This window comes from Onychomys torridus, chromosome 13 (genome assembly GCF_903995425.1).
Source record: "Onychomys torridus chromosome 13, mOncTor1.1, whole genome shotgun sequence".
In the NCBI taxonomy this organism is placed as follows: domain Eukaryota; kingdom Metazoa; phylum Chordata; class Mammalia; order Rodentia; family Cricetidae; genus Onychomys; species Onychomys torridus.
The window spans coordinates 31,287,536-31,301,180 of record NC_050455.1 but is presented as its reverse complement, the minus strand read 5'-3'; the positions used below and the strand labels follow the sequence as shown (position 1 = coordinate 31,301,180).

Here is a 13,645-nt window from a genome sequence, read left to right as displayed (position 1 = left end):
GAAATTTATGGGAAGAAACAGGCCAAGAAGCTTAACGTGTGATAATCTTTTGGCATTTGGTAGTCAGCATTCTCTCTGGTCTTGTTTGTAGCAAACTCAGAAAGTCGCTCCCTTCAGTTTTAGTGGGTTCTTATAATGTTCAATATGTCCATCTCGTACCATACTGCCTCCCCTTCCCCCCCTTCCTCTTTGCAGCTGGAGTGGTGACTCGGGAATGAAAAAGATTCAGCCTCAGAAGATGGCAGAGGCTTTTCCAGTAGGATGAAAAGAGCGTGGGATGGTGATGAGGTTAAAGAGACCCTGAGAACAATTTCAGCACTGCCATCCTCTGGCTGTCCTGGGATACAAAGACATTTTACAATGAGCACAAGGACAGGAGGCCAAACCCTGCATGCGGGAGGCACAGACATCAACATTTCCTCACTCTTTGGCTGTATCAAATCACTAAGTTTAGAAAAACGCTGGGTGGTGGTGGTGCACGCCTTTCATCTCAGATCTCTGTGAGTTCAAGGCTAGCCTGGTCTGCAGAGTGAGTTCTAGGACAGCCAGGCCTTCACAAGAGAAACTCTGCCCTGAGGGCAGGAATGGGGTGGGGTGGGAGATGGGGAGAAAAAGCCAACCAACCCAGGTAGGAGTTCCCACCTTCCCATTCCTTCGGGTTAAAATGGGAGATGAAGGAGACTCATCCTTCGAAGAAGAGAAGGATGCATTGCAGTGGAGGCAGACTGTATTTACATGTAATTCACCTCTTTTGTGTCTAAAAAAAAAAAAAAAACAACAACAAACCACCCAGAGAATCATTTGCTCGCAAATACAGTCTGTGTGGATGAAGCAGTGGACACTGGGGGCATGGTCTTGCCCATAGCTGACTTTTTCCGAAGGTCCATCTGTTGTCCAGAGTGGCAGCCACTTCGATGGGCAAATAGGATGGTCATCTCTGCTCCTGAGGGGACTGCTTCAGTCTGGGACCCCTTCAAGGTGGCGGGCTGTTCGTGCTTTCCAGAGGGATGGGAGGTGTGATGTTTGGTGGGAGGAGGACTGTAATTCTGAAATCTCACGGTTTTGACTTGCTGTAAAATAGAAAGAAGAGCCAAGGACTATGGGTGAGATGTGTACTCTGGCCCCAAGCCCTCGATAAGATTTGTGTCGTTTCTCTACACTTGTCTCCACTCAGAATGCCACATTTATGTGGTGTTCATTCAGCCAGCACTTGTGTCTACTGTGCATCATGTAATGTACCCTGTGGAGTCTGGTTGACCTGAGTGAACAAACTCACACTGCCCGTTGGGAAATTATAACCAGTGCTGTGATGAGAGAGAAGTAACTGCTGAGGCAGTGGAGTAGCATCCAATAGGCAGCTCCTCAAGGAGGCCTTTCTTGAGGCAGAAGAATTTAAGAATAAGAGAAATAGAGTCATCAGTGGTCTTCAAAAGGACCCTTCTGGAAAATACAGGTTCACCTTTCCTCTCTCCCCTCTGCTTCTCCTTAAGGTCTATCTCAAGGCCTGGCTCTTCCTCATCAGTTCTCCAGACCCCTCTTAGAGGTCTCCAAAATTGCCTTAAGAATGCTCATCACAGACCTGGTTCCCTGGACACCTGCCATGACCATCCAGCCTTCTGAGCATTGACTGACATCCCCGTTCATTAAGACCATGAGACAAATATACAGACCAGAGATAAATAGACAGACCAGCATTTCGTGTGTGTCTTTCAAAGATGGAAGATTCAGAGTCAAGTGTGGTAGCACAGGCACTTGGAGGCTGAGACAGGGGGATTGAGAGTTTCAGACCAGTTTGAACTACACAGTGAAAATTTGTCTCAAAACCCAAACAAAACCTAAACGGAAACATCAGAAGTAACCTAAGATCGGGAACTCTGGGCCTATCAACACTGGCAACACCTGGCTAAGCTGAGGAGTAGCTCCCTTTATATGAGGCAATGTCTCCAGTTTGCTTGATGTCCCATTTCTCTTTGCTGCCTCTCTTGTCTCCTAGGTAGTTGTGCATCTTGCTTGGCAATTGCAGATGTTTTAGCTAGTCACTGACCCAGGGATTAATAAAGTGTTCTTTCTATGGTACTTCCTAGGAATTACTTCTTTGTTCCATGAAATTCTCTCCTTTTTATCTTCAAGTTTCCCATACTTTCTGATTCCCACTATTTGCAGTGGAGGCTTGGGACTTCGGAGTTTGGGGGTTGTGTGTGATGACTTGTGTATGGAATCCTTTAGACTGCATGAACATCAGAAGTTGGAATCAACACTCCCAACCCTTCTGTCATTCACCATGAACTTTTCCAAATGCAATTCTGCACAAGCTTCGTGGAAAGAACCTGAGCTTTCATATTGGATACAGATGTCAGCTGTGTAGCTTTGGGCAACGTTGTTTAACTCCCCAAGCCTCTGCTTCCTCATTCTAAACGAGGATGAAAATAATACCTACCTCAGAGGGTTGTCATTGAGGTTTAATGAGATGGAACACATGGAATTCTGTGCATGGTGTCTGTTAGCATATTTAGTAGTTAGTAAAGGCTTAACAAATAGGAGGGGATCCATCCCATCCATTTTGTAGGGAGTGGGCAATGGTGGGATGGTGCTGAGGGTGGTCGTGAGGCGTATATGACTGATGAGTATGGTGATACTCAGTAAGCTGAAGGATTGGGATGACCATCACCTGATTCCTTTAATGTCACCTTCTCCTTTTCATCCTCTCTCTTACTTCAAGGACCTTATAAAAGTCTATGTCTTCTAGCACAAAAATCTCCAGACTAGATGTTAACAGATCTGATGGACATCAAAGCTGCCCCAATAAATTAGCAGTTAGAATTATCGTTCAATGTGACTTTGGCATCACTTAGATTCTCTCTTGTCTTAGTTTTCCCTGTCATCTGATGAAAAAGTATGTATCACACCCTGTGTAAGTACCGCACATATTTTACATAAGGTCATCTCCGAGCCCTTGTACGGCCATTAGATTTTTAGGTTTGTTTTTATTTACCTAACATTTTTTAGATTTATTTTTATTTTATGTTTATAGGTGTGTTTTGTTTGCATGTCTGTATGTGTACCATGTGTGTGTGCCTGCAGAGGTCAGGAGGAGGCATCAAATCTGGAACTGGAGTTGTGGGTGGTTATGAGTCACCGCAGGGGTGCCAGGTACTGAATCCAAGTCCTCTATAAGAGCAGAAAGTACTCCTAACTGCTGAGCCATCTCTCTAGCCCCTATATTATTATTTCTATGGATAGGCAAATAAGTAAATAATGAATGAATCAACAAAGCCCCAGAAGGGTGAAGTGTTTTGGCCAGAGCCACCTAACCAGAGTGGTAATTCAAATCAAGCCATGTTTTCTCCAGGCCGTTTCTGGACCGTAAAAGAAGCATGTGTCAAGGGAATGAGGAGTATGTTTATCAAGCAGAAGGTGTGATTGGTGTGAGTGGGTGGGGGTGCATTGTGTGTGAAGACCTTTTTTTCTTTTTTCTTTTCTTTCTTTCTTTCTTTTTTTTTTTTTTTTTTTTTTTTTTTTTTTTGGTTTTTCGAGACAGGGTTTCTCTGTGTAGCTTTGCGCCTTTCCTGGATCTTGCTCCGTAGACCAGGCTGGCCTCGAACTCACAAAGATCTGTCTAGCTCTGCCTCCCGAGTGCTGGGCTTAAAGGCGTGTGCCACCGCTGCCTGGCTGTGTGTGAAGATCTTATTGGCGGCTGCCAGTGTGGTTGACAATGTTCATGGTGTGTAAAGCTGGGAGGTTAAAGGGTCAGGCTCCCAGTGTCACTCCATTCCTACCTTCTCGATGCCATTTTTTGAATTTTCTGGTTTCACTAAGATCGAGGGTGGGGCAGACGCTGGTGGCTTGGGTGGCGGCTCACTCTTGACGGGTATTTCTTTGCCTTCCATGATGAGGGAACTGGCTGCCGAGTGGCTTCTGGTCTTGCCACCTCTGCTGATGCAGGTCGGGGCAGGCTCCCCAGTGGAAATAGGTTTAGACCCCATGTCCACCATCATGGGTGTTGGGGAAGAGGTCATTCCTTGTGGCCGACAGAACTGGAGCTTCTGAGGCCGGATCACCATGGTGGGACTGCGCCTGAGGGATCCCACCATGAAAGTTGGGATTCCTGAGTGGACTGCTCTCTGCAAGGATCCATCTGGGGGATGACAGAGCAGGCATCAGAGGTTGCATGTGGGCTGGGTATGCAATGTGTCCCAATCTCCCAGAATAGATAGGTAAGGGCTTTCCTAATGTGACTGGGCTCACACACTCCTGGGGGTCTTTCAAACGTGACCTATTCTTTCTTTCTTCTTTTTTTAGTGCTATTTGCTGTTGCTGGCAACAGGTAAATGTCTAACTGAACGCTGTGTGAAGTATCTAAAGGTGTGCTGCTTCAGTTTACGTGTGTCTATCCCTCCCTAAATCCCCACCACCGCCACACCTTCTCTCTTCCTCTAGCCCTTTAGGATGGCTAGGGAAACAGACACACCAAGTTTCACAGTGAGAAGCAGACACAGAGGCCGGCAGGCCAAAGAAAAAGAAGAAAGTGAGGAGCACAAAGTGAACAGACAGCAGAGAAGGAAAGCCGAAGAGGGAGAGGAGGCCACCACCATTCACTTTCTGAAGAAATGGTTAATAAAACCTTTAAGCATGGGGGTGGGGCAGCAGCTGAGAACACTACCTGTACTCATTGTCAGAGAAGGTTCCCAACCACAACGCAGAGTGTGGATTGCATCTTACAAGATGTACAAACTGCTAGGCAGTGCCTGAAGTCACAGATGTTTACTGGCTGTCACTATTATGTGACGGACAGAACAGTGTGCCCTAGCAATGTAAAAGTCCGATTATGTGGGTCTGTGACTTACTGAGACACTGAGACAATCCTTTCTAAGTTAATGGGAACCAAGTCCTCCCCAAGAGACTCTAAGGAGGAGGCCCCATCCCTCAGGCATAAGTTCTATAGGTGATCAAGGATATGGGAGGCTCCTTGACTTTGGAGAAAAGAGTAGGAGTTACTCTTGCAAAGCATTGTGGGGCCATTCTGAAAAGGTCTCCAAGCATTTGAAGAACCACATATTATTGATGATGGTCTTTCCTAACAGTTCTTGTATACATTTTTCCCCCAAGACAGGATTCTCTGCGTAACATCCCTGGCTGTCCCGGAACTCATTCACTCTGTAGACCAGGCTGGCCTCGAACTCACAGAGATCTACTTGTCTCTGCCTCCCAAGTGCTAGGGTAAAAGGTGTGTGCCACTACTGCCTTGGACACATGTTTGAATCAAAGTCAAAATGAGGCCCTGAGCCATGCCACACTCTGTGTTGTGGTTGTAAACCTTCATCAAGCAGGAAGTTATGGTGGACAATGAGCCCAGGTGTATTCTCAGCTGCTGCAAGCATGTTGGCTGAGTCTGACCTTTCCATTTATATATTTGTTTTTCCTTGGACAACCCCCTGAGCTGCACCAGCTTTTGGAGAGACAGCTTGACCTGCCTCACCTTGGAAAAAGGGAGAAAAAAAAAAAGCTTCTGGAATTAGGGAAGGCAAAACAACACCAAGCAGACATGTCCTTGGCTTCCATGGATATGGGGTCAATTTGGCTTCTTGCCTATCTGGTTAGCTGGTTAGTTTCCAATTTTCAAGAGATCTAATGCTCTTTTATTACCTATGCATACAACACAAGCACTCAAAGCTCCAGGAGTTACACAGCAATGAAGAGGCAGTGTATTTTTAAAAAAAATGTGAGTTAGGGCTGGAGAGATGGCTCAATGGTTAAGAGCACTGGCTGTTCTTCCAGAGGTCCTGTGCTCAATTCCCAGCAACCACATGGTGGCTCACAAACATCTGTAATGAGATCTGGTGCCCTCTTCTGGCCTGCAAGCATGCATGTAGGCAGAATACCATATACATAATAAATAAATAAATCTTTAAAAACAAATGTGAGCTCTCATAAGTGGAGGGCAATTTTTTGTGTTGCTAAGTGGTCTAGACTGAGGGACCATTTCAACCCTAGACAAGCTCATGATGTAGATGGACCGAAGATAATCTGCTTAGTTGTAGTAGTAATGAAGTGATTTATATACTAATAATTAAAGTTACTTTACCAATAAAAAAAGCCATGTTCTCAAGAGCTTGTTATGTGGTAGACACTGTATGGTTAGTCTATTAGTTAAATCTGATAGGGGTACTATGCCAATATTGTATAACACAGGGAGGATAATGAGGTGGGTATTATTATTTCCAATTTACAAATGAGGAAAATAAAGAGGACAGTCACTTGTACAATGCTGGTATGGTGAATAATCAGTAGAAGGAAGAAAGAAGGGGCTGAAGGCTGAAACAGGAGGTACAGGTGGGTATGAAAGACCATGGTAACACCAAGGTGAGCTTCTCCTGGCCCCAGCCTCTACTAGGCCTGAGTTTCAGTTAAGTTTAGTTTCTGTTTAGATCTCAGTTTCTGTTTTAGTTTCTGTTTTTGTTATGGCAGGGAGGGAGATATTGTATACCAGGCATGATTCAGCACTTACAGCCCCAGCCAATCAGAAAAATATTAATGTGGCCGCTGCTTGCTTGGCCAATCATGTTTAGGATGACCTAATCCCCTCCCGGTTGTTTATAGGAGAAGCCTGTGAGCTTCTCTGGGGGTTGTTGCCATTTTGTTGTGTGGCTGACCCTTGCATGTAAGAATTCTTCTCTGGAGAAATAAATGCTCTTGCGTTTGCATATGTGAGTGGTGGCCTTTTGTGGGGTGGTCTGTGGACCCTAACCGGTTCAGTTAGAGGTTATGCAGGTAATGCAGTGGAAAAGACTAGAATACAGGTAAGTGAAGACCCTTGCTTTCTTTTGTTCTGGGGGACTTTCCCTTTCAACATACTGTTGCTAGTGCTACTCTTCTGTCCTGCAGGGTTGGCTGCATCTCATGTTCAATCACTTGTTGAGATGGCAGGAGAGACCACAGGGCCAGTTTTAAGTTGGGGATGTAGAACAAATCACATGTCCCACACTTGGATTGTGACAGGAAGGAATCCCTCTTGTTTTGTACAATGAGGTTTCAAGATCTTTTCTGAATTCCCTGCAAATGAAATCTCCTGCAGAAGTTTAATACGTTGAGGTATTAATAACCACATGGTATTAATGACAGATTTGCATGTACTGCTATGTGCTCAGTGTAGATGTTATATAGGAAAAAAGAAAGCCTTGGAACAGTACACAGAGTGTGACTAGAAGGTGTCTATCAATCTTGAAAAAGTTGGACCTGGTGGGTTCAAGATGTGAGTCTTACTTTTATGAAGCCTTAAAAAAACCTCTGCATATATAACATAAACAACATAGTAGAAAACAGGGGTTGTGAATACTGTCTTTAGAATCTTGTCTTCTATGCCTGGCCCTTGCCTACTCAAGGGGTGTCTCCAGAACACAGTCTGAAAAGCATTGAGCCAGCCATGTCAGTCTTTGGCTGGTCTTAGTAACAAGCGGCACCCCCTTGGCTACAATGCAATCACATGGTGCCACTCAGTTTGGCATCACCCCCTTCACCGTGTATGTATGAGTGGACCCAGACAGTGGCCTTCAGTTGGTCTAGGCTACACTCAATAAAAGCACTCATCCCTTGGGACTTGAACCTTTGCAGAGGCTCAGCTCAAAACCAATTATTTTTGTGAAAAACTTCCAGTATGTCCCAATTGGAAGCCCCTTCATTTACCTCTAGGCACATACCTCCCCTCCTCCACTTACTCTTTCTCATGCTGCTCCGTCCTTTCCGAAGAGACCCTTGTCCTGAAGTCCCTGGGCCAGGTGGGCTTCCTACAGGGTTAACCACGGCAGTGGGCACAAAGACAGATTTGAAGGGTCTGCTTTGCCGGGGATCACCTTCTGAGAAGCTGCCCTGGGAGGACACGGATGAGGCGGGTAATGCCCATGCGGTGTAGACAGTAGGGCTCCGAGAATCTGGAAAACTAGACGTCTTTCTAGCTGTTGAACTATTTTTTTTTTAAAAGAGAAGAAATGGAGAAAGAAAATGTTAAGTCAAGAGTCCCATTTCTTTTCTCCCCAACCGTATGAATGTAGTCACTATTAACTACCCACACCCATTCTTTTGTCACCCACAGGCCTGTATAAGTTGATCCCACCTCCCTGCTCCTGAATAACTATGTGGGTGCTGATGGCAGGGGGAAGGGCTCCTGAGGCCCTGGTGGAATTTGCACACCCAAGCTTCATTCTTCCACATAGCTCTGATCACCCCTCACCCCATACTCCTTCAACCCAAGTTCAGGGCACAGGCCTTACACGAGCTCACTGCACTTTGCTCATTTTGTTTATTAAGTCTTTATTTAGTAGCTTTCCCACTAAATGCTAAACCATTTGAAGGTAAGGGTTTCTAAGGCTTGTTTTACAGCTTCTGTGTTTTGCATGTACTGCTGATTAATGTGTGTGTTGAATGGTTGCTCTATGTCTTCAGTATTCCTTCTAGCAATTTTGGTTAGCACATGTTGAGTGCTTACTGTAAGCCAGACACTGGCCAGATACTTCATGCATATTAAGGTTAGTTCTTCATAACGGTTTTCCAAGATAGCACCACTATTGCTATGGCTTTATAGATGTAAAAAAATATCATATAGTTTATGGGACTGGAGAGAGGGCTCAGTTGGCAAAGTGCTTTCAATGAAACCATGAGGACCCAAGATCAATCTCTAGCATCTATCTACAAAAAACCAGCCATTCTGGGGGTATTTTGTAATCCCAGTTCAGGGGAGGTGGAGACAGGCAGATCTCCGGAGCTAGCTGGCTAGTCAGCCTAACCAAAATGTTGAGTTCTAGGTCCTAGTGAGTGACCCTGGCTTAAAAGGCAAGGTGGATGATCCCAAAGGGATGACACTTGAAGTTGACCTCTGGCCTCCACAACCACTTACACATACATGTGCATTCTCTTACACACACACACACACACACACACACACACACACACACACACACATGCTGGGGGGGGAGGAGAGAGGGAGAGAGAGAGAGAAAGAGAGAGAGAGAGAGAGGCAGAGGAGAGGGGATAGGCAGAGACTCATGGTTATTTGTCCGAGCAACTACCAGACTGGAAGTCTGAAGTCAGGTCTGAGCCAGCTCTCAGCCCTACTTTTGTACCAACTCTGGGGCTAGTTAGAGAGACAAGAGAAAACTCTGTCTTGCGCCTGAATAAACTAAGGCAGCTGGTAGCCCTGAAGTGACTGTGTAAGATGCTAATGCTTCAGCCTTGGGCTGTGATGTCATGAACAGCTCTAAAGTTTTATAAACAAGCTCATGGCCATGGTTTCCAGTCTGCAACCCCTGTTACTTGACATGTCTTTCTCTCCCTCTCAACTGGTCCAAACCTGGCATCTTATCTCCTATGTGCAGCCCATCAACCACTCCATCACTGTTGATTAAATAGCCCCTGATAATTCCACAGAAATAACGAACTGCACCTGGGCCCTGGTGTAGAAAGCCCTCCTGGTGCCCCCCCCCACTACCCTCCATGGTTTTCTTTAGGCCGTTCCCCTCATTCTTCCTCTTTCTCTTTTTCTCTCTACTCTGCTTATTAAGAAACCACAGTGTGTATTATAATAATGAGCCAGTGTTGCATGAGGTAGACAAGCTATTGTTTAACTGTGGCCAATGCTACCCAAGAAACATATGCTGCCAAGGGCGCTAAGAGCTGATGCCTGTAGCAAGGGACCTTGAATACAGAGCTGTCACCCTTCTCTGGTCTCCATGGTGTGGTCAATAGAGAGTGGAGGAATCTCTTAGTGAGAAAACAAGTCTGTATTCTAGAGATGAGGCTAGGAAGTGATGAAGATCTCCAGCAACTGGCTTCCATAGCAGAGTGCAGCTGATTGGTTCGTCTTTTGAGAAAGAGGCCTCTAGGAGTGACTTGCTGCAAGGTGCACCGGCAACAGGCAAGACTAGTTATCGGTGAAAGTATTACTAGTTCCGAAATCGTTTCCATCAGGAGCAACAGAAGCAAGGACAGAACACAGCTAATTAGGCTCAGGTCAGTCTTACTCCACCAGTCCCTTCTTTGAATGACTGTTGATGGTACCAGGTATAAGCTCAGCACTGGGCTCTATTCCAGGAACTCCTAAATTGTGATTTTTCCCATCCAGTGCTGACTCCCTCTTTGTCTTTTGGCAAAAAGCTTAGCACTTAGCTAACATCAAAGCACTTTGCTAACATGTATTAATTAATCCCCAGGAAACCCCAAACCTGAAGACATGATCCTTGTTTTCCAGAGAACACTGAAAGACATTCTGGGCTTAATTGGGAGGAGAGGATATTCTGGTTTGCTTTGCTAACAGGTCCCTGAGTCCCTTTCTGTCTGTGCTATTAAACCTTGTCCTGTTTTCAAAGACAGCATTCCACATAGCAGTTTGGCTGGTCTTGCCATGGGAAACAGCCTCCTACTAAGAAGAAATGTTGAAAGTATCTGTGTGGGGAATGGAAGTCCAGGCAGCGATGGCCCCTTGTCACCTTCCTCCACCCATTAGGCACAAGGCAGGCATACTTGTCTGTGAAGGCTACAGTAAAGAACCATCCTTCCTAATTACACAGACGGGAATTTATTGGGAGTCCGAGAGCCAGGTGGGAAGGAGGACCTGGTAACAGGATGCAAGTGGGCAGCTTAAGGTTCAGTGGTGGATCTGAGGCAGGAGTATGGATCAGATGTTCCTGCTGGCCTCACCATGATGACTGACAGCTTTCTTCCCTGGCTCCCATTTCAAAGTTTCAAGTAGGACTGCAAGATTGGCCAAGTTAATCTGGCATGGTAGCACACACCTGTAATCCCAGCACTTGGGGGATGGAAGCAGGACGATACGTATCTTAGAGTTTCTATTGTTGTGAAGATACTCCACGACTACAGCAACTCTTATTAAGGAAAACATTTAATTGGGGCTGGCTTACAGGTTCAGAGGTTTAGTTCATTATCATCATGGAAGCATGCAGACAGACATGGTGCTGGAGAAAGAGCTGAGAAACCTACATCTGGATCCTCAGGCAGCAGGAAGAGAAAGACTCTGGGCCTGGCTTGAGCATTTGAAGCCTCAAAGCCCATTCCCCAGTGACGTACTTCCTCCAACAAAGTCACCCCTAATAGTGCTACTCCTTATGAGCCTATAGGGGGTTATTCTCATTCAAACGTTAAGGAACTCAAGATCAGCTTTATCTGTAAAGTAAGTTTAAGGCCAGTCTGGGCTACATGAGACCCTTTCTCATGTACTACCAATCTTCAAGAAAAGAAAATTAGTTGTGGGTGGGATGAGGAGAAAGTTGAGGACCACCGCTTACTGAGAGCACACAGGACAATGACTCAAGTAGATGTTGGTGCTGTTAAGGAGGGGTTTGGGTGCTGGACAGATGGACACTTGACAACTCTGTAAACCCTGCATATGTCTTCAGGGGCAGAAGAGAAGAGACTTCAGGGAAGCAGAGGTTTAGCTGTGGTCAATAAGAGCTAGACACTTTGGTAGCTGGACTATTTTTTTTTTCACTATGGGCAGTTAGAAAGGCCAACTTATTGCATTTTAAACAGAAACCTTGGCATTTTTGTCATTTTTTCGACATTCTTGCGTGTAGCTCTGGCTGGCTTGATATCCACTACATAGCCCAGCCTTGTCTCAAACTCATGCCAATCCTCTTATCTTGCTTCCCAGAGTGCTGGGATTATAGGCATGTGTCACAATGCTCAGCTCCGGTAAGTTCTTAGCTGTAGTTAATCCCTAAACTGTGTCTCAGTTTGTCAGGGCATGATGCTAGAAAAGCAAAGGTTTCAGTGCCCAGGGGACACCTCACATCTCTGAGCCCTGGACTGTTGTTGGCTTTATATACGGAAGGCACTAATGGCACTACAGAGTCATCAATGTAGATCGGAAACAAAGAAGGCAGGTATCAAAGAGCAGAAAGGAGCCTTGAAGGTGCTGTCCAACCTCCTGGGTTCTCACGCAGAACTTGGTAATAATAGCAGAAACAAAGGTGACAAAGGACAGTATGTTCCAGTTCTGGGGACTGGGAGGATTAAACATAACACATGGAAGGGTGGGTAGGACCCAAGGGCTGGGTGGACCCAGCTGGACACAAATGCCATTCACCTCTAAGGTTAGTGAGGACGGGAGCTTTCTTCGTATGAGAAATACCATCAAGGAAAGAACACCCAGATTCTCTCTAACCCAACAGCACTTAGGAACAGAGATTTTTGTTCTTCTTGGGAATGCCCCTTCCCCATGAGAAAACCATGCCCCAGCCTTCACACCTCGTGATCCGATAATGTTCAGATTTCTGCAGACTTGGAGACAGGCTCAGCTCACTGTCAACCTGTTAGCACTGGAACCCCACCACTGTCTGGCATGCAGTCATTTCCGAGGGGTGAGTACAGATCTACACGGACTATTTGAGGGCACCGGGTATCTACCCAAGAGAAAACCAAGGGCGAGAGGATGGAGGCAGGGGCTCTGGTAGGCTGGAGTCCCACACTCACATGGCGACCACACATCCCAATTATCTCAAGACACTGAAGACTTTCCTCAGTTTATATTTCCTCAGAAATATTCATGTAGAGATGGTAAATATATGATCACTCTCATTCATACCAATACTTTGATGATTCATCCCAGGCTCTGGGCTAAGGCCTTAAGCAAAGACCTTGGCAGTCTGATCCTACAGAAGATCGGCATCCTCCTTGTCCCTCACTGCTCCTTCATGGTCATTCTAAATTCTTTCAGTACCTTCTTTCATCTTTCGTTCATCTTATCAGACTCTACCACCCAATGGCAGCTGTTGTAATCTCCTACTCTCTAGGTCTGCCTCTCCTCTTATTCCTTGAGGATTTTAGCTTCTGGCTGCCTTATTAGTCTCTTGACACCCCATCACACCACAGTGATCTCACCTAATCGCATCTAATTAATGGCTTTAAATAGCATCTCAAGACCAGGGCTCCCTCTTCAATACTCGACATGTCTACTCAGTGGCTCACCGGCATCTTTACTTGTGTTACTAATAGGCACCTCACGCTTAATCTGCTGTGAAGTAAGTGTCTGTGTGCCCGCAGCTCAAACCCTTCTGTGTTTTCATCCTGTCATCCAGATAAAAGAGACACTCTCTTTTGGTTAACCAGAGGGGAAAAACCTCGCCTTCACCTTGAATCCTCTACCCCCTCATACCTGATACTTAGTGTGAGAAAACCACTGATGCCCTCTAGCTTTAAGATGTTTGTGGAATCTGCATCTTTAAATTACCACCACATATGCTGACAGCGTGATGACTTACCCTCTCTGTAGGATTGTTAGGGTATTCTCTTAGCTAGATTTTCTGTCTCTACTCTTTCTTCTCTATAGTTTATTCTCAACCCAGCAAACAGAGAGATTATGGGTAAACACAGGTTAGATCATGCTACTCTTCTGCTCAAAACTCTGCTATTAAGTTAAAAACCAAACCCTTTATTATGACCTAAGAATTCTAGATGACTTGGCCCCATTTACCATTCTGACCTCATCTTCTCTTGGTCTCCCTCTCATTTGCTCTTGTCCAGTCTAGTTGGTTTTCACGGCAGGTACATTCCTACCCCAGGACCTTTGAACTTGCCGTTTCTGTGGCCTGGAATGTACTTCTCTTCAAGATCAGCTTGGCTTACTTCCCCATTCCCCTCA

At 45.6% G+C, this 13,645-nt stretch overlaps 1 protein-coding gene across 2 annotated transcripts in view; it reads right to left on the bottom strand.

Moving 5' to 3' along the window:
• Nucleotides 1-797: 797 nt before the first annotated feature.
• Sh3rf2 (SH3 domain containing ring finger 2) overlaps nt 798-13,645 on the bottom strand; it is a 101,067-nt gene continuing 88,219 nt past the window's right edge. For both annotated transcript variants that reach the window (XM_036205015.1, XM_036205016.1), the window contains exons 8-10: nt 7,713-7,957; nt 3,777-4,135; nt 798-1,070 (exon numbers count right to left, since the gene is read on the bottom strand). In XM_036205015.1, coding sequence (XP_036060908.1) covers nt 798-1,070; nt 3,777-4,135; nt 7,713-7,957 — 877 coding nt within the window. The remainder of the gene's footprint in view (nt 1,071-3,776; nt 4,136-7,712; nt 7,958-13,645) is intronic.